This window comes from Capra hircus, chromosome 8, assembly GCF_001704415.2.
Source record: "Capra hircus breed San Clemente chromosome 8, ASM170441v1, whole genome shotgun sequence".
Classification (NCBI taxonomy): Eukaryota; Metazoa; Chordata; class Mammalia; order Artiodactyla; family Bovidae; genus Capra; species Capra hircus.
In genome coordinates this window covers 66,966,737-66,987,923 of record NC_030815.1, presented here as the reverse complement: position 1 = coordinate 66,987,923, position 21,187 = coordinate 66,966,737, and the positions used below count along the sequence as shown (strand labels likewise).

The following is a 21,187-nucleotide window of genomic DNA, read 5'->3' as shown; positions in this document are numbered from 1 at the left end:
TATGTCCAAGTCATGGGATCCTGAGTGTAGGAGGTGGGGGGCTGCACTGAGGTGACACACAGTCCTTTTAGTTCACTTCCTCCCCTGCTTCCACAGAGAAGCAGGGAGTCATTAGTTAAGTCAGTGATCCAAGGCAAAGTATTCATTCTGGCTTCCCTGGTGGCTCAGATGGTAAAGAATCTGCCTGCAATGCCGGAGACCTGAGTTCAATCCCTGGGTCAGGAAGATCCCCTGGAGAAGGGCATGGCAACAACCTCCAGTATTTTTGCCTGGAGAATTCCATGGACAGAGGAGCCTGAAGAGCTATAGTCCACAGGGTCACAAAGAGTTGGCCATGACTCAGTGACTGCCCCTTTACCTGGAACTCCAAAGCTTGTGTTTGATCCCCCAGAGCAGGATGTATTCATGTTTTTAAACTAGGTCCATCGAGGGGTGTTTGGGGTCAAGGAATTCTAAGACAGGATAGTCAAAATGTTGGAGTGTGGGGGAGTGGGGGTAGGAGGTGACATTTTTGTGAGGAGGGTGTGGATAGCTCTCAGGAGATCTTAGGAGATTAAATTCTCAGATCTCAGAGAAGAGCTGAACTGAATCCAGCCCCTCGTGTTCTGGTTGGAAACTGAGCCCAGCTTTGCACCAGCTAAGGGGAGAATTGTTACATCTTGCAGCCCAGTCTCTGTCTACACCCCAGTTAGTTCATGGGTGCTGTGCGAGACAAGCCATCATGCTGAGACTTCTGTGTCCAGGCCAGGGTCTGTACTGGGGGTGCAGCTCCATGGTGCTTCTCAAATAAACCCTATTGTATAATAGAATATCTTAGAGAACTGTCCTGGATGACAGTGAGAAATCATACAATAACCAGCGTTGGTGATTTTTCTGGTGTATTCTAAGCTCTCACTTCCTTTCATGATAAAGCCCTGTGACAGGGCAAATGTGGTTACTTCCATTTTACAAGTGAGAAAACGGAGGCACAGAGCCTAAACCACTTAACTCAAAGTCACACCACAAAAGTGGCAGACTTGAGGCTCTAAATCTCATGTTTTCTTTCTGTTCCTCTAAATCCAGGTTTCTCAACCTTGGTACTATTGAGGGTTCAGGTCAGATAATTCTTTGTTCCAAGAGTTCTGTGCTCTGGCCACCAGATGCCATGGCACCTCTGGTCATGATAGTCAAAGAAGTCTTGTCTTCAGATCTTGCCAGGTCACCACCCTGGAGACCCCTCTGCTCTAAACCCCTAAGCCCATTCCTGCATCAGAGGCTAGGGACCATTCTACCGAAACCTTCATCAGCCTGGCTCTTCCTGAATACCATCTTCTCCAAGATCTTCCCTGGACGCTGCAACTAAAGTAGAGAACACACACACACGCACATGCACACACACACGTGCACACACACACGCACATACACGCACATGCACACACACATGCACACACACACATGTGCACACTCACACACACACAACTGACTTTTATCTCTGGCTTTTCTTTTTTTCCTTCTATACATTTTCTCCTCTCCTTCCTTCCTCACCCTCTTCCACCTGCACTTTGCATAGTACTTGGCCTTTGTCGGATAGGAAGAAATATTTGTTGAATTAGTGACCCAGTGAACTCTACACAGGAACCCCATCAGGTCAGCCCACAGGTGAGATTACTTGGTGCTCTCTGAGGACACACCCCATGGAGTGTGTTCTGGTGTGGGTGCCCTCCCCTTCTCCATGGGTGCTGGAGAATTCCTCAGGGTTCAGTGAGGGCTCCCCCTGCTCCATGAGCAGCAGCACTGCCCAGTGGATGCCCCGGATGGAGGCAGACAAAGAGGGCAGACAAGAGGGCAGCTGTGTATCCTCACTTTCCCCAGGCAGGAAGTCTGGGTTTGGTGTGGACAAAGATCCATATAGTCAAGGCTATGGTTTTTCCTGAGTCATTTATGGATGTGGGTGTTGGAGCATAAAGAAGGTTGATAGCCAAAGAATCGATGCTTTTGAACTATGGTCCTGGAGAAGACTTGAGAGTTCCTTGGATAGCAAGGAGATGAAAGCAGTCAATCCTAAAGAAAATCAGTCCTGAATATTTATTGGAAGGACTGAAGCTCCAATACTTTGGCTACCTGATGTGAAGAATAGACTCTTTGGAAAAGACCCTGATGCAGAGAAAGATTGAAGGCAGGAGGAGAAGGGGTGACAGGGAATGAGAAGGTTGGATGGCATCACTGACTCAGTGGACATGAGTTTGAGCAGGCTCTGGGACACAGTGAAGGACAGGGAAGTCTGGCAAGCTGTAGTCCGTGGGATCACAGAGTCCACACAACATAGTAACTGAACAACAACAAAAGGCCATAGCTGCTTCTCCCCTTGGTGTGAGATGAGGGGGGGATGCAGTAATATTTCTCACCTTCCTGAGTCCTGACAGACTCCTTTTCATGTTTGTGTCTCTAGCTCCATATTCCAGAAAGGGAGGAATGTGTCACCCTGGCGTGAGCCCTGGTTAAGAGTACAAGATGGATGGGGAGGGAGCAGCTGCCGTGGGAGTAGCAGCAGCTCAGAGTCCAGGGCTTCCAGGTCCTTGCCGCTCCTGGTGTAGCAGCCATCCTCCTTGGTGGGGAAGGTCACGTAGCAGGGTGGGGTGGGGGGTGCTGGCACTTCTAGAGCCAAGTCCCGTCAGTTCCCTGGGGCCAGATTCTGAGACGTGTATCCTAGGGGCTCCTTTACCGCCACCTATTCTTGGCTGTCCTTCTCTTTCCTCGTCAAGTCTAATGCTTGCTGGATCTCTTTTGTAACGTCCATGCAGGTCACAGAGCTCACGTAATTGAGCCCAGCCTGCGGAGCCGTGGCTCCTTTCCCTTTCCAGTCCTTCTTGCCTCTTCCTTTCCCCTTCTGCAGTCTCCAAGATCTGTGTGGCTGCTCACTTTCATCCCATACACACACTCTCGGCCAGTGAGGATTTCTTTCCCAGGAAGAAAAATGTGCCCTTCCCCTTGCCTGCCTGAGGGCAGAGACAATGAGTCTGGTAGGGGGTGGGTGGGAAGACCCAAGATTTGGGAACTAGGGTGGATCACGGCCAGGTTTTCTGTGATGCCCTCTCCAAGTTGAAAACTGAACAAGTCTAGACATTTAAAGGTAATTAGGTTAGCTTCAAATATATCTGGGGGAGAATCTCAAACTTCAAAGCTCTTCTGTGTGTTAAGACCTGGGGAATGGAGAGCAGAGGCTCCAGGGCTAAGGGACAGAAATGCTTTCAGGATCAGAGCCAGCATCCTTCACCCACTCCATGCCTTTGCTCCCCGGCATCATTTATCTTCTCCCTCTCGGTCCCCTGGGGCCCAGCACAGTGCTTGCCCTTTGCACATCTTCCAGGCTGCCCTTCAGGTCAGTGAAGGAGCTCACCTATACCTATAACCTTGTTTTCTGCCCAGTTGGGAAATGAAGCCATGGCTGGAGGCCATGAGCTTAATTTCCCCTCCTGACTTTCTTTCTGTCAACCCTTGAAACTGACCTACCTTCCAGGATAGGATCCCTAATGTCTCTGGGGGCTCCCCAGGTGGCACAGTGGTAAAGAATCCATGGGCAGTGCAGGAGCTGCTGGAGATGCAGGTACGATCCCTTGGTTGGGAAGATCTCTGGAATAGGAAATGGCAACCCACTCCAGTATTCTTGCCTACAAAATCCCATGGACAGAGAAGCCAGGCAGTTTACAGTCCATGGGGTCACAAAGAGTCAGCCATGACTGAGTGACTAGGCACCCTATCTCTGAGCCTCTACCTATAGTCCTCAGCAATCTGCTCTCATGTGGAGATCATGGAATTTGGGTCTGGGTTCAAATCCCACCTTGGTCACTGGCCAGTTGAATGACAAAGGCCGAGTCATCTAACCCCTCTGAGTTTTGCTTCATTTTCACCCTAGGAGTCTAGAGACAAAGTCTCTGCTCTCATAGAGCTGAAATTCTGGTGGTTATTATTATAAGTTAACAGCAGATTATTATAGGTTAGCAGCAGTGACTTACTGTATGACACAGGGAACTCTACTCAATATTATATAACAACCTAAATGGGAAAGAATTTGAAAAAAAAATAGATACATGTATATGTTAATCAATTATAGTCCAATATATAATGAAAAGTTTTGTTTTAAAAGATTTTGTTGTTGTTCAGCGTCCAGTTCTTTGACACCCCACAGACTTCGGCATGCCAGGCTCCTCTGTGTTTCACCATCTCCCAGAGTTTACTCAAATCCATGTCCATTGATTCAGTGATGCCATCCAACCATCTCATCCTCTGCCAACTCCTTCTCCTCCTGCCCTCAATCTTTCCAAGCATCAGGGTCTTTTCCAATGATTCAGTTCCTTACATCAGGTGGCAAAAATACTGCCACTTCAGCTTCAGCATCAGTCCTTCCAATGAATACTCAAGGTTGATTTTTCTTTAGAATTGACTGATGATTAAATCAAGTGTTGTGAAGGAAATAAACAGATTGGTTCTAACAGAGAGGAATGGGAGAAATGGATTTTTCTATGAGTAACTAGGAAATCCGTGGAGGTGATATTTGAATTGAAAACTAAAGCGTGAGAAAGGGAAATTTGTGTGAAGAGGAAGAGCTAAGGGAAGAGGTTGTCAGCAGAGGCAACAGCAGGCACGAAAGCTCCTCGATGAGAAGAGGCTTGGTGTGTTCCACCAGCAGAAAAAACCAATGTGGGCATCATTGAGGTGAGGAGACTGGAGTGGTGGGGCAGTCAGCCAAACCCGCTGAACTCATGAGGAGCCTGCTTCACTCTAAGAGCAATGGGAAGCCTTGAAAGGTTTTCACCTGTGAGCAGGAGGACTTTGACACTCCAGATGCTTAGGATGAGCAGATGGGGGAAAGATAAATTTGGAGGCTGTCTCAGGGTCCAAGTGAAAGGAGATGGCGGTGCAACAGAAGAGCTGCAAACAGATTCTTCTTCTTCTTTTTTTTTTTAAACTTTATTGAAGTATAGTTGATTTACAATGTTAATTTCTGCTGTAAAGCAAAATGATTCAGTTAACTGTATTTATTTTCTTTTTGATTTCCATCATGGTTTATCACAGGATATTGAATATAGTTCCCTATGCTATACAGTAGGAACTTGTTGTTTATCCATCCTATACATACTAGTTTGAATCTGCTAATCCCAAACTCCCAATCTATCCTTCCCTCACCCTCTCTTGGCAACCACAAGTCTGTTCTGTATGTCTGAGAGTCTGCTTCTGTTTGTAGATACGTTTATTTGTAGACTCCACACATAAGTGGTATTCATATGGCATTTGTCTTTGTCTGGCTTACTTCATTTAGGATGATAATCTCTAGGTTCATCCATGTTACTGCAAATGACATTATTTCATTCCTTTTCATGGCTGAGTAATAGCCTATTATATATATGTACCGCCTCTTCTTTAACCATTCTATCTGTTGATGGGCATCTAGTTTGCTTCCATGCCCTGGCTATTGTAAATAGTGCCGCAGCGAACACTGGGGTGCGTGTATCCTTTTGAATTACGGTTTTCTTCAGATAGATATCCTGTAGCAGGATTGCTGGATCATATGGCAACTCTATTTTTTGTTTTTTTGAGGAACCTCCATACTGTTTTCCATAGAGGCTTCACCAGTTTACATTCCCATCAGCAGTATAAGATTCCCTTTTCTCCATACCCGCTACAGAATTTGTTATTTGTAGGCTTTTTACTGATGGTCCTTTTGAGAAGTGTGAGGTGGTACCTCATTATAATTTTGATTTGCATTTCTCTGATTATTAGCAATGAGCATCATTTTGTGTGCCTGTTGGCCATCTATATGTCTTCTTTGGAAAAATGTCTATTTAGATCTTCTGCCCATTCTTCAATTAAGTTTGTTCATTTTTTGTTATTAATTATATGAGCTGCAAACAGATTCATTTCACATGTCTTCCTGGTATTATAGCTCTGTTCCAGCTATTACACCTTTCTAGAAGGCACCCTAATCCTGTTGATCATGGACTCCCTGGACAGCACCTACCATGTGTGAGGCGTCGCACTTGACTTCTGTGAGTTTGCTTCATCCCCATACTGAGCCTGTGAAATCCTGATTATTTCCATTTTGTGGCAAAGAAACCCCAGAGAGGTTAATTTTCAAATCCCAGTCTCTCTGATGCCATAGCCTACAGTCTTATCTCTACAACACTGTCCATGCAGATGTTCACAGATGTGTAACTGGATGAGCAAAAAATAAGTCACCAGTTGTCCAACTGGTAGACCATGCAGAGTGCACAAGAGTCTTTAGGCCAAAAATAGCTTCCCAGTATATGGACAGCAGTAAAATACTGCCTCATAGCCCCCTGGGGCCTCAGCTAAGCAAGAGATGGGTGACCTGGAGCATGAGAAACACATTTTGTCATTGTCAACGGTTAAAGTAGCAGAGGAACTTCATGCGCCTACACAGCGCTGTCAGGGAATGGGACGCAGGAAACTTGCATTTGCAGAGGAGAGGACTAGTTCTGGAAAATGAGATGTGGCCATTGAAGATAACACAGGGCTGACGAATGCCTGGAGAGAACAATAATGATAATATAAATCATAGATACCAGTGAAAATACCTCCTATTCATTGAGTGCCTACTATACACGAGGCTTTAAATAAATGTATCAGACCTATTAGCTTCTGGTAAGATCCAATAAACTGCTTGTAATGGCCCCATGAGGTATCATCATGTTTCCCTGATTCTAAGAGATCATCAGTCTGATAAAAGCTTTTCATAGAAAAGCATACGTTACACTTATGGAACGCTGTTTTGTTGTGCTCTTACGGTTGGAATATGGGATGTATTTATTCATGTCACAGCTACTTTAGTCTTCAAGATGACAATGCATGTTTGAATCTGAGCCTCCATCTTCAGAGTCTGAAGAGTCTTCTGGCTCCCTCAGCTGTGCCCATAATACCCCCTTCTCACCCACCTGGGATGTCTTCTGCCCCTTTCAGTTGACAGGGTAATTTAGAGCAGAATAAAGAATGCGGGGTTCCTTCTGCATTTCCTATTTTATTAAACTCGCCGTGTCCCTCCCTTCCCCCCGCTTCTTAATTGAATCATCTGTCTTTTGACTGACTGAGATACTCCTTCTCAATGCATGGCAATCACACAGCATTTCCAAGCTCTGAAAATCAGGTGACCCGGGCTTGAGCGATTTGCCTACATCCGCGAGGGTGTCCGCACCGCCTTCTAGTGCATTCCTCTGTCTGGTGACTTGCAAGGCCGTTGTTATCGTTTGCAGCGTTGATGATAAGATGCAGTCCTATTACTTAAAAAAAAAACTCCAAGTGCATCTTAGAATTGGTTTGTGACACTGAAGGTAAAGGTGTAAGAGAGTTTGCCTTCCACATCATAGCTGGCAGGGAGCATAACTGGGAATCCGAACCAAGTCGCCCATGTTACTATTCATTGTTCAAGAGTACAGTTGTTTCTCTCTTCTTCTTGTGAGCCCTCTCCAGTCAGGCCTTTGTTCGCACCATTCCACCAAAACCACTCTTGTCAAGGTCACTGGTGCCTCCGCACAGCCAAATCCATTGACCAATTCTTAGTCGCCATCTTAGTTCAGCATCACTTGACACCATCTTCATCCTTACATTTCACGGGTCTCCTGCATGTCTGTCAAAGATCCGTTAGTGTCTCTTCCTCATTCCCACTCATCTTCCTGGCCTCTGTGAACCAGTCCTCATATTTCTCTTGCCTTCTTGCCCTTGCTTTTTCATCTAGTCTCAGACCTAGCTCCGAGACTGTGCACAAACAACTCACACAGGGAAATCTGCAGCCTGCCCTGCTCCACACCCATCCTACTCCACATCACTGCTTGGATCTCTAATGGGCTTTGCAATCTTAATGTCTTAAACCAAAGTACTATTTCCACCCCCTCTTCATCCTAAACTGGTTCCTTTTGTGGTCTTTTGCATCTCAATAAATGGCAACTTACTTCTTCTGGATACTTGGATAAAAACATTGAAGTCATCCTAGATTCCACTCTTTCCCTCCCTGCATTCAATCTTTTAACTAGTACCATCAGCTCAACCTTAAAATTACATCTGAAATTGAATCCAGGGCTGCCCTGCTCGCTCAGTGGTAAAGAGTCCACTTGCCAGTGCAGGAGACATGGGTTCAATTCCTGGTCTGGGAAGATCCCACATGCGGCAGAGCAACTAAGCCTGTGTGGCACAAATATTGAGCCTGTGGCCTAGAGCCCAGGAGCCGCAACTACTGAGCCCAGTTGCCACAGCTACTGAAGCCCGTGCAACCCAGAGCCCATGCCCTGCAACGAGAGAAGCCACTGCAATGAGAAGCCCGTGCACCACAACTAGAGAAAAGCCCGCAAAGTCACGAAGAGCCAGCACAGTCAAGACTAAGTAAATAAAAATAAAATTAAAGAGAAATCGAATCCACAGCTACCACCCTAGCCTAGGCATGTTAGTCACTCAGCTGCTATAACAGGCCCAGCACCTCCACCCAAGCTCTTCAGTGGCTCTTTTCTGTACAGCAGCCAGAGTGACCCTCCACAACCCAAGTCAGACCAAGTTGTCAGCTGCTTAAAGCCATCTGGGGGCTTCTTATCTCAGACTAAAGCCAAAACCTTTATGGCCAGTCAGGCTCTCTTTTGCCTGGCACCTACTAGCTCTCTGACGTCTGTGTCCTCCAAACCCCCACTGCTAACTACCTTCCAGCCAGACTGGCCTCCTTGCTGGTCTCACAAATGCCCAACACATTCCACTCAGGGACTCAGGGCTTTGCACTTGGGGCTACCCCTGAGCTTCCTCTTTCTCCCCACAGATCTCCACATAGCTTTCTCCTTCATTTTCTTGGGGTCTCTTCAAATGACACCAAACAGAGAGGTTTCCTCTGTTTTCCCTGCATAAAAGAACCACTTCCCCTTCCTGGTGGCTCAGACGGTAAAGAGTCTGCCTGCGGTGTGGGAGACCTGGGTTCGATTCCTGGGTCGGGAAGATCCCCTAGAGAAGGAAATGGCTACCCATTCCAGTATTCTTGCCTGGAAAAGTCTACGGACAGAGAAGCCTTACGGGCTATAGTCCGTGGGGTCACAAGAAGTCTGAGTGAGCAACTAATATAACAACAACAGAATTCCATCCCATTCACTTGGCTTTATTTCCCCTGAAGCACACAGATCACTTGAGGTCACACACATTGATCTGTTTATGGCCAGTCCACCCTTCACCACACAAAAGCCCCGTGAGTGCAGGGACTGGAACTGTTCACCCCTGCATCCCAGTGCCGAGAAGTGAGCCGTCTCAAAGAAGACGTGGGACATACATACAATGGGACATTACTCATTAAGAAGAATGAAATAAGGCCATTTGCAGCAACATGAATGAACCTAGAGAGTATCATACTGAGTGAAGTAAGTCAGACAGAGAAGGAGAAATATATGACATCCCTTTTATGTGGAATCTAAAAAGAAATGATACAAACAAGCTGACTTACGAAACAGGTAAAAAACTAACAGACTTAGAAACAAACTCACAGTTGCTGGGGGGGATGGGATAGTTACGGACTTTTGGAAGGTCATGTACACACTGCTATATTTAAAGCGAATAACCAACAAAAACCTTTGTATACCACATGGAACTCTATTCAGTGTTATGTGCCAGCCTGGATGGGAGGCGGGTTTGAGGGGAGAATGGATACATGCATATGTATGGCTGAGTCCCTTTGTTATTCACCTGAAACGATCACAACATTGTTAATCAGCTATACCCTAATACAAAATGTTTTTGGTGTGAAAAAAAGAATAAAAATTAAAAAATAAAAAAGAAGAGAGTCATCCCACTGGAGGCTTCTAGCAGATGTTTGCTGAATTAGAGGACAAAGGAAGAATGAGAGGGGAGCCCACTGAGACAGAGACAGGGCTGAGCCTCTGTTAGGGGAAAACACGCATTTTGCTGCTGCCCAGATCTCGAGGTTGGTCACCAGTGGCGATGTGCCATGGCCAGCCCATCCAGGCTGACTTCTGCTTATGTCTCCTTCCAGGTCTCAGCTCTCCCAGGCTCTGTGAGGCTTCTGCTATGACTGCAGTCTCTTCTCGGAGCCAGGACTGCCCCTCGCCGCCCCTGCCACGCCAGGTCCCCGCTCTGCCCCAGCTGTCCTCGGCCCCCGTGTCGCCATGGGCAGCGTCAGCAGCCTCATCTCCGGCCATGGCTTCCACAGCAAGCACTGCCGGGCCTCGCAGTACAAGCTGCGCAAGTCTTCCCACCTCAAGAAGCTCAACCGCTATTCAGACGGGCTGCTGAGGTTCGGCTTCTCCCAAGACTCAGGGCATGGCAAGTCCAGCTCCAAAATGGGCAAGAGCGAAGACTTCTTCTACATCAAGGTCAGCCAGAAGGCCCGGGGCTCCCACCGCCCTGATTACACGGCACTGTCCAGTGGGGACCTAGGGGGCCAGGCAGGGGTGGACTTCGACCCGTCCACCCCCCCAAAGCTCTTGCCCTTCTCCAATCAGCTAGAGATGGTAAGTGGAGGGGTCTCTGGTGTGGGTGGCTGAATTGGAAAGTCAGGAAAGAGGCCTGGGGCTGAGAGCGGCAGTGGTGAAGGTTTTAAATGCTTACATCACTGAGAACGCTTACATTACTGAATGATGCAGAGAGGGCAGGAGTGTTCAGCCACACCAGAGAGCAAGATTGGACAAAGGAATAGACACATTGATCGGTCGCATAATGCAAAAGTCCTGGGTGAGCTTTTTAGCATAGAGCAATTGGAGAATACAAGCCTTTCTGAACTCTGCTGGGCTGTAACTCAGGATTGCCAAGACAGGACCGATTGCGGTGTTTTCAAGTGCATGGGAAGGGAGAGGGGCTCGCTTACCATCTGGAAAAGCAGGTGGAGAGCCCACCTGAAGAGATCTGGCAGGCTCTCTTGTTAGAGGACTCACAGAGGTGGGCTTTCTCCTCCTTTGCTGATCTGGTGGGAGAGCAGCTCTCACTCAAACCAGCCCCAAAGCATCTTTGGTGGGATAAGAGCTGAGTTTGGTAGTTAGTTTTTCACCATGCTGCGTGGCTTGCGGGATCTTAGTTCCCTGACCAGGAATGAAACTCGCACCCCCTGAAGTGGATGCACGGAGTCTTAAACACTGGACCACCAGGAAAGTCCCTCGGGTTTGTTATCATCACCAATCTAGCAAGGATGAGGGCAGAGAGTCCCAGGTGCTCAGAAATCCATCCCTCATCCCAGTTTAAGTTCTCATGGGTGCTGCCAGTTGGTGCTAGAAGCATTGTTCCTATTCAGTACCCTGGCCTCACCTGGGAGGATGAATCTATGCATTGATATGCTAGGAAATGGCCCACATGTTGGACTGAGTTTTAAGCTTTTCAAAGTAAACAGCTTGCAAACTTTGAAGTCCTCTTATAATGAAAATGATGGCTTTAGGGAAAAGACTTATTTCAAGCAGTTCTCCAAACCACTGGGGGAGGCCACGGCCAGAGTTCCAGCTGCTGGCCAACTGGAAGTAATGGGGAAGAAGCAGGGATGAACTTCCCTGAGGACAGTGTGTCCAGCATCCTTACCTGCAGCACACGGAGCCCCAGAACCCTGGCATGGGGGTCTCAGCCAGTGAACCTAAAAGGCTGTCATCTTGGAGAAACTGGTGACAAACTGGTTAGCAGTTCACAAAACAAAGGGCCTGATGATCTTTAAGGACAGGCATGGAGGAATTCCTCCTCCTTGAGGGAGGTTCACCACCTTTGGCCCCTTCAGAGTAACAGGTGAGGTCACCTGCAGCCCCCGACCAGTAAGGTGCCATGTGGCTGGCATGCATACGTGACTCAGGGCTCATTGCAGGGAGACACAGGGTCAGTTTGGCTGTTTTCCTCCCCAGGGTTCTGAGAAGGGTGCTGTGAGACCCACAGCCTTCAAGCCAGTGCTGCCACGGTCAGGCGCCATCCTCCACTCATCCCCTGAGAGCGCCAGCCACCAGCTGCATCCCGCACCTCTGGACAAGCCCAAGGAGCAGGAGCTGAAGCCCAGCCTGTGCTCTGGGGCACTGTCCGACTCCGGTCGGAACTCCATGTCCAGCCTGCCCACCCATAGTACCAGCAGCAGCTACCAGCTGGACCCGCTGGTCACTCCGGTGGGGCCCGCCAGCCGGTTTGGGGGCTCAGCCCACAACATCACACAGGGCATTGTCCTCCAAGACAGCAACATGATGAGCCTGAAGGCCCTGTCTTTCTCCGACGGGGGCAGCAAGCTGGCCCACACAAGCAAGGACAAGGGCTCTGTGCGCTCCCCCATCTCCACGGACCAGTGCACCATCCAGGAGCTGGAGAAGCAGCTGTTGGAGAGGGAGGGTGAGCTGCAGAGACTGCACCGCAGCTTCGAGGAGAAGGAGCTGGCCGCCAGCCAACCTTATGAGGAGCGGCCGCGGCGCTGCAAGGATGAGCTGGAGGGGCTGGAAGCCAAGGGCAAGATGAAGGTGGCCGCACAGAAGAGCCAGCGTGCCCAGCAGGTCCTGCATCTCCAGGTGCTCCAGCTCCAGCAGGAGAAACGGCAGCTCAGGCAGGAACTCGAGAGCCTCATGAAGGAGCAGGACCTGCTGGAGACCAAACTCAGGTCTTACGAGAAGGAGAAGACCAGCTTTGCCCCTGCACTGGAGGAGACGCAGTGGGAGGTGAGGATGAGGGCATGGGCGGGGGGCGGGCAGGGGTTCAGTGCCTGCATTCCCCACCACTTTCTCCAGGTCTCCTTCAGGCTCTAGGCAACAGGGAGAAGTGTAAAGTCTCTCAGTCGTGTCTGACTCTTTGCAATCCCATGGACTGTAGCCTGCCAGGCTTCTCCAGGCAAGAATACTGGAGCAGGCTACCATGCTCTCCTCCAGGGGATCTTCCAACCCAGGGATCGAACCCAGGTCTCCTGCATTGCAGGCAGATTCTTTACCATCTGAGCCATCAGAGAAACCCAAGAACACTAGAGTGGGTAGTCTATCCTTTCTCCAGGGAATCTTCCCAATCCAGGAATTGAACTGGGGTCTTGTGCATTGTAGGCAGATTCTTCACCAGCTGAACAACAGGGGTGGGAACACAATTGCCCCGGAAAACTGGGCTGGAGTGCTGGCTTTCTGACCCAAGGAAAGGGCTCCCCAGTAAACCATGTTGGAGATTTTCTTAGTCTGGGCTTCTTCACCTCCCCAACCAGATGCCTCATGGCCAGAACTGAATTTACTAATTGACTCGTTGGCTGAGAAACTAGAACAAGAGAACCAAGTCCCAGCCAGGCTGTCTGAGGGCCACCTCAGTGCATCTGCTCACAGAGGCTCTGTAGGACCACAAACCATCTCTGGTTCATGAAAGCCACAAAAGACCATAGCACTATTTGTGATGTTTTTTCTTTATCTTTTTGTTTTTGTTTTTGTTGCACTCTGAAAACATCACAGTTCCAAAGCTGCGGGATTTTTTTATTTTTTTAACTTTTTGGCTACAACACGGCATGTGGGGTCTTAGTTCCCTGACCAAGGATCGAACCCAAGCTCCCTGCGTTGGGAGCATGGAGTCTCAACCAGTGGACCACCAGGGAAGGCCCTCATCTGTGACTTTTGAGGAAAGGGACCTCACCCACTGGTGGGAGTGGTCACATCTGTGCAGGTCTCGGGGACAGAGTTGGCCAGTCCTCATAGAAGTGCAGGTGGAGCTTCTGTTTGGTGGGCTGAGATGGAAGCATAGAGCAGGAAGAAAGAGGGCTCATATACACATGCACACCCTCAGGCACACCTGGAAATTAGGTGGCTGCCCCTGGTCTCACTGGAGAACAGCCTAACCCCCATATCCTGCTCACTTTTCTCACCTGATGGGCCCCTAAAGGTGGTGCAGGGACCAAAAGAGGTGTGCACATGGCATTCACCCCAGAGACTCCCCTGGGAAGGGGTTGAGGGCTCACTGGGTCTGGTTAGACCAGCGTCACCCCTAGGTGGGGGCGTCACACCATCAGCCACGCAGCCATCTATCTGAACTTATCTCCTGTGCTTATTCTGGAAATTAGAATGACAGGTGTTATCAAGGGTAAAGGAAAAAGATCCTTTCTGAGGAAGTGATGGATAGAGGCGGTAGACAGGTGGGCAGGGAGTGTCACTGTCTGTTTGCCAGGTTTCCCAAAGAGGAAAGGACCCCAGCCATGGGACCAGTGCCTTTCTTTTTCTCATCAGTGTTGGTTCAGGAGACCCTTTCCCAGCCATGGTTTCTCAGCCAGGACTTGGGAACACTTTGGCCCATCTCAGAACATAAGCAGCGCTAGCATTATGCATCTGTTCTTGCTTGTCTAATCCAGAACTAAGCTGGACATGGCTGTGACCTCATTCCCAGGTTGTCCAGTCAGACTATTAGTAAAACAATAAATGAAGTAAATTTTCACAAAAATATAGAGATATATTACAAACATGTTTATAATAACAATAATTCATAGAGTGTTTATTAATGCCAGGCCCCAGGTCCTTTTACTTAACCTTTACAACAGCCCTATGAAACTCAGTTTAGAGTTAAGGACACTGAAGCACGGAGAACAATTATAATAGCAAAGAGCTTGTTAGATGACTTGCCAAAGTCACCACATAACAGATATCAGAGCCAGGATCTGATCCCAGGTCCCAGAGTTCAGAGTTTTATGTTCATAATGCTACTGTGCTAATGGATGCAGAATTGGCCGGGTCACTCTGGATTCAAAGCGAGGCCCCATCCTCAGCCACGGCTCTGCTGCCCCCTGCATGACGCAAATCCAGGCTCACCCTCGGAAGGCTGTTTCAGTCCCAGCCAAGCATGGTGGTGGGGCTGTGCACACTTCAGAGGTGGTGCATGAGAAAAAGGGGTGGTTCTACCTGAAAAAGAAAAGAGGAAATATTAACACTTCCAGTCTTGCTCAAAGACTCTATTCTTTGAAGGCCCTGGCCTTCATTCTGGCCATCTTGCCTGCAGGCTGGCAGAAAATGCTCTTGTGACACAGCCAGCCAGACTGACCTTGGACTCGTGACCCCCAGTGGCCAGGACTCCATAGACACATGGTCTGAGTCAGTGTCATTAGTGTCATTAGTTTTGTTGGCTGCTCTTGGCCAACTTTTGATGGAGACTGAAGTAGAAATGGTGGAGGGTGCTGGGGAGAACAGTGGCTCATCATTTGGCAGATGCCAGCTGGGCACTGTCTCTGAGCCCAGTTGGTTGCTGGGGTGCAGCCATGATTGTGTGAATATTGTCTTTATCTCAAGAGGAAGGAGAGAGTATGTGCAGGGGTGAGGCCAGAGCGTGTGAGCAGATACACAAATGATAGAAGTTAGGCAGACCCCAAATTGACATCATTAATGTTAAAGTAGATAGTGGAGCTACCAGCTGTGGGCAGATTAAACCACTGGCCCTTAATTTATACATATATACATAGCTATAAGTTTGGGTGGACTCCCCCAGTGGTTAAAAAAAAAAAAAAAAACTACCTGCCAAAGTAGTAGACATAAGAGACACAGATTTGATCCCTGGGTCAGGAAGATCCCCTGGAAAAGGAAATGGCACTCCAGTATTCTTGCCTGGAGAATCCCATAGACAGAGGAGCCTGGTAGGCTATAGTCCATGAGGTCTCAAAGCCAGGGCTTAGCGACTAAACAACAGGGACATGAGTTTGGGTATGGACTGAGATTTAGACTTTGAATTAGGGGTGAGGCAGGCTTGTGGACAGACCCAGCCAGATTCAGAATGAAAGGAGCCTCACAGAGGGGCTTGGCCTTTGTGGCTCGCCCAGACCACCATGCTGGGGACTCTTTCCAGGCACTGTGTGAGGACTAGCTTAGTTCTTTTTATTTTTGGCCGCTCTGGGTGGCTTTCAGGAGCTTAGTTCCCCGATCAGGGACAAAACCGCATCCTCGGCAGTGAAAACCACGAGTCCCAATCACTGGATCGCGTAGAATTAAGTGCTTTTAAGCAGTCAGGTGCCCCGTACGTGCGGACTCTCACCCCTTGGCTCTCTCTTGTCCTTGCCCTGCCCCGTGGCAGGTGTGCCAGAAGTCCGGAGAGATCTCCCTCCTGAAGCAGCAGCTGAAGGAGTCCCAAACAGAGATCAACGCCAAGGCCAGCGAGATCCTCAACCTGAAGGCTCAGCTGAAGGACACGCGGGGCCGCCTGGAGAGTTTGGAGCTGAAGACGCAGGACTTGGAGAGCGCGCTGCGCACCAAGGGCCTGGAGCTGGAGGTGTGCGAAAACGAGCTGCAGCGCAAGAAGAACGAGGCGGAGCTCCTGCGGGAGAAGGTGAACCTGCTGGAGCAGGAGCTGCTGGAGCTGCGGGCCCAGGCCGCCCTGCATCGGAGCAGGGACGCGGCCGCCCTGGGTCCTGCCTCCGCGGACGATGTGCCCGCCCTTCAGCGCGAGCTGGAGAGGCTGCGCGCAGAGCTCAAGGAGGAGCGGCAGGGGCACGACCAGATGTCCTCCGGCTTCCAGCACGAGCGGCTGGTGTGGAAGGAGGAGAAGGAGAAAGTGATCCAGTACCAGAAGCAGCTGCAGCAGAGCTACCTGGCCATGTACCAGCGGAACCAGCGCCTGGAGAAGGCACTGCAGCAGCTGGCCCGCGGGGACGGGGCGGGGGAGCCCTTTGAGATCGACCTTGAAGGGGCTGACATCCCCTACGAGGACATCATTGCCACCGAGATCTGAGGGGCCTCCTGGGAGAGGGCCCGGGACCTGGCATTGGGAGGCAGGGGTGCTGAGTCCGTCGATGGGGCTCCGTTGCCCTGCTACCCTGCTCAGGCCTCAGAGAGAAGCAGCACAGACTTCAAGGCGAGATTGGTTGTGGGGTGGGAGTGGGGGACGGTTGTTGCTACAGGGCCTCTCCTGGCCTTTCCCAAGATCCAGTGCTTAGCAACCCTGCAGCTAGCCAGACCTCCAGCTTTGCCAAGAGAGGAGTCCTGGGATCATCAAGATTTGGTTAAGGGCTTCCTAAAACTTGGTCTTTGTTCAAAATGCTTAGAGATTTTGAACCCTCTAAGCATTTAGAGAGTTCCCTAAATGCTCTCCCAGAGAGGGTGATGACTGACGGAAGCTCCCTTCCACCTCTTTTCCTACAACTTTTCTTGCCCCCCATTCCCGCTCCTGACACACTGGGATGCCCCTTGGGAACAGAACACGAGCATTGATGACCAGAAGCTTTGGAATCTGACCTGGTCATACCTGAGCTATTTCCCCCCACCATGGAGGGACAGGGCTTGGAGTGGGATGTGGAGAACCTGGCTGAACAGCAATCAGAGCTTCCCAACACTGTTGGTCTCAGAAAGGAGGGAAGAGCTGGGGCCACCCAGGGGGTGTCGAGACTCAGCCAGACCAGAGAGGGTCTGAAGGAGAAGCTAGGTGGGGACAGCCAGACCATCTAGCTCTGCTGACTGGACGTGAGCAGCCTGGGGGTGACTGGTGGCCTTTGATCTCTTCTTAAAGCCATAGCCCCAAGGCCCTGGGGTGGGTGCTGAGGAGGAAAGATGATGCAGGGAGTGTGTAACTCCATGCTGTCCCCAGGGGAGCCCCCAGATCTTTTCATCATGAGACCAGAGATAGGGATTTCCCCGCCTGTTCAAGTTGCTCAGCAGTTACCTTGCATTGGTTTTAATTCCTAAGAACCAAGTCTTTGCTTGAACTCAGAATAACCTGTGTCCAATGAGATGGCACAGGGTCATCTGGGCTAGGCCTTCCCCCTTCCCCTTCAGCTCCATCCTGCTGCCGGGCATGTCCCTTGTCACCTCCAGGGCTAAGCCCCAAAGTGCCAGTGTCCAAAGACAGTAAGAGGCTCAAACACAGCCTCTGAAAGGCCCTGGGGCCCCCAGCTGCACCACCACCACCCCCACCCCCCCCGCTTGCATTAGCCCCACCAGAGCCCCGTAGTCAAGGACCCCTGGCCTGCAGAAGGCTGGCCTTCCCTTTCAAAGATGTGCAGAGAAAAGATTGTTTCTCAGTTGCTTGGTTCAGGGAATTTTCTTCTTTTTCCTTTCTTGTCTTTTCAGACACAAGCCAGATCTCGCAGGCAGCCAGGCTGTTCCATGTTCTATTTTTGCCTCGAGCTGCAGCTGCTGTTCCTGGGACAGCCAGCCCCGGCTGGATTCCTGGGCTCACGCCCGCATGCTGAGGGGGGTTAACCAAATGTCTGAGTATGCAGCAGCCCCAGGCCACTGCTCCCCAGTTCTGTCCCCGACTGTGGACCCCTTCAGGCCCCAGGTGGTAGTGGGGAGCTGCTTCTTCTCCAGCCTCCCATCCTACCAGGGTTCCCACAGTCCCTCCTTGAGCCTGGACTAAGAGCAGGGCTGCCTTCCCGGATGCTGGCTCTGCCTTCCATTCCCCAAGTTAGGCTGTGCCTGTCCTGCCCTCACGTGACAGAGGAGCCTCTCTGGAATTTCAAGCCATTACTCTTAGTCATAGGCTAGACTTAAACCCGAAATCCACAGGCCCAGAGCCCCCTCTCTGCCTAGAGGCCAGTCCCATCCACAGGACACAGGCAGATCACCCCTGCTCCCCAAGTCAAAGACTTCCCTTGTCTCTTGGTTTCTCCTTCTCTACCAGCCTGTGCCTTGTCTGAGTCCTTTCCTCCCAGAGGCTGTCCTGACGGATAGAAAAAGAGGCTGCTGCCCCCTCCTCAGGCTGGAGACTCCCCCTCCCAAAGGGCAGCCAAAAGCCCATTGCTCTACCCTCAAGACCTCGCTGCAAAGAGGTGGGTGCTAAGCCCCAGGGGAGGGCGCTGAGGGGCACAGCAGCTCCACCTCAGTGTGACAGTGCCCTGCACCCCTGTCCCCATCTCTGCACCAGGCCAACCCATGGAGCCTTCCCTGGGTTGCCACCAGCCCGAGACTCCAGGGTGGCCCAGTTGCACCAGAATGAAAGTGTCCTATAACATAGCAACCTCGCCGCGGTGTGGTTTCCCTTCCCTTCCCTGTGCTAAAACCTCTGCGCTATTCCTGGACCTTGCCAAACCCAGCCTGTCTCCGGAAGGAGCCTCTGAGCAGCAGAGGCTGAGCAGGACTGGAGAAGTCGGCCACGCAGGCCTCGGAACAGGCAGCCTGGCCCAGGGCCAGCGGGAGATCACCGCCCCTTCCCCGAGAGCAACTGCTAGGACGCATGCTCACTGGATCAGAGCTCCGGCTCTGCTAGCCAAAGGATGGTGAAGCTCTCTGCTGTGAGCAAGGAGGCAGCCACGCCGAGGGAGGCTCTGCCTCTGGGCTTTAGAGTGACCAGACTCTTCATGTGGGGCCCACCCTGGATTTATTCTCTGGTCTCTGCATTCGGATTAAACCCTGCTGGACACAGTCGGTCCCCACGAACACCGAGTTCCATGGGGACTGCGTTGGGGGGTACCTCTCCCCTGAGAAGCACCCGTCGAGCCTCTGCTCCTGCTCGACTCCTGGCCTGGCCTGGGCCACTTCTTAGGAGAGAGATCCTAGGGGTCAGGCAGGCTGAGCGGTCAGAGCCGCAGCTGTCCCTGCCAGGAGGGCACGCATCTCTGTATGCACCTGTGTGCTTTCATGCTCCGCCTTCCTCATTTATCTGTGGTCGCCCTTGCGCTTCCTCTGCAGGCAAAGAGGGAACTCCGGCCCAGGCTCGCTATGGATGGACTAGCATTTGGAAGACCATGTACAGAGTTATTTTTCTCTTGGTTGTGTCTTGTTTGGTTTGCTCTGCTTTTGACAGCTTTGATTTATTTTTGATGCCCCCTTTTGGCCATGTAAACTATTTCTGGTAATTTTATGTTTTTATTTATGAATAAAGAATGCCATTTCTCATGCCCTCCCAAGCTACCCTCCTTCCCCTGGCTGTGGCATGGCAGCTCCCTGGAGCTCCTGCATTTGGAGTAAGAAAGGTGATGTCCCTTCCCGCCAGTGGTTGGGGGGTGGTTTGCGGCAGGGGGTGGGGGTTGGGGGGGAAGGGGGACAGCTTCGATATCGGCTGTATTGGCTGGTAGGAAAGCAGGGGCCGTGGCATCAGACAGACCTTCAGCTGGTCCCCGCCCCTCACCAACCCTGTGACCTTATCTATGTGACTAGGTCTTGGGGAGAACCTGAGGAGGTGGAAAGGAAACCAAGGGCTGTGGTCCCCTGCAAAGGCAGAGGGTTCTCCGAAAGAGAGCCCCCTTCCCCCAGCCCCAACTTCAGACCTCCCTGCCTCTTCCCTCCAGCCGCTCCGCTCGCCAGCCAGCTCCTCGGCCTACTACATATGGCCTCATTGGCTGGAGACCAGGGTGGCTATTGTCACCACCCCCGGCCTCCCAGCTAGGAAGGTGCAGTCACCACAATGGCCATCTGTCCAGCCTTCTCCGTGCCAGCCTGCCTTGTTCACTGACAAGCAATCCCTACCGCTCTGGGCCCAGATTTGAAACTCAAAGGGCTTTTCTACTCAGGTGGCAGGAGACAGAAGGGACTTGTAAAGAGGGAATTAAAAATACGAGGCAGCCTGTGGAGCACGTGTTGGGTAGATGTCAGTGCCTCTGGGTGGGAAAGATCAGGGTCTCCGGGAAGGTGATGGGCAGGAGGGGGCTTTCGTGGCATGAGTGGAACGTTAGAGGAGTGGAGAGGAGAGGGAAGACAAGAAATGCACCCCAGGGTGGCCTTCCCATAGCTGTGGTCTCCCTGCCTGTCTGCACAGGTGACAGGCCAGCAGAGAGGCGCACAGGAGGCCAGCGAGGCAGATGGGGATGTGCAGGGGAGAGGCGGGGAGAGGCGGTCACACCCTCCCAAGTAAGCCACCCTCCTTCCCCTGGCTGTGTCACGGCAGCTCCCTGGAGCTCTTGCATTTGAAGTAAGAAAGGTGATATCCCTTCCCACCAGTGGGCGGAGGGGGAGGGGCGGCGGTTGTAGGGGGTGAGTTATCAAAGTGCAAAGGTCAGGCAACTGGCCAAGCCTGGGCAGTAGCCCACATCTAAATCCAGAACCCCAGTATTGAGGCAAAGATGTCAGGCCTGGGTGACCCCTCCCCTTCTCCCAGACCTGGCCCAAGGCTGGCAGGCCACTGCATTGGTGACACCCATGGGAATATGCCCCCACTGATGACCCTGTGTAGCCCTCTCCCCTCTAGTGCAGGCAGACCCTGGGACTCACTTAAATTAATCCAAGTCAGCAGAAGTGATGCTCCACCAGTTCCAGCTTAGCTTGGCAGCTTCCACTTTTTCATATACTGTTGGGGCCCCCGAGCTGCCATGTGAGAAACCCTTCAAGTCTGCTGGGAGACCCTCTGG

At 51.0% G+C, this 21,187-nt stretch overlaps 1 protein-coding gene across 2 annotated transcripts in view; it reads left to right on the top strand.

Moving 5' to 3' along the window:
- The window catches only part of LZTS1 (leucine zipper tumor suppressor 1), a 66,958-nt gene extending 47,208 nt beyond the window's left edge, over nucleotides 1-19,750 (top strand). Inside the window, exons 2-5 of one of the 2 annotated variants that reach the window (XM_018052253.1) lie at nucleotides 5,921-6,023; nucleotides 10,004-10,481; nucleotides 11,844-12,632; nucleotides 15,985-19,750. In XM_018052253.1, the coding sequence (XP_017907742.1) occupies nucleotides 10,137-10,481; nucleotides 11,844-12,632; nucleotides 15,985-16,638 (1,788 nt within the window). In that variant the 5' untranslated portion in view covers nucleotides 5,921-6,023; nucleotides 10,004-10,136 and the 3' untranslated portion in view covers nucleotides 16,639-19,750. The remainder of the gene's footprint in view (nucleotides 1-5,920; nucleotides 6,024-10,003; nucleotides 10,482-11,843; nucleotides 12,633-15,984) is intronic. The other variant, XM_018052251.1, reaches the window with a different exon arrangement.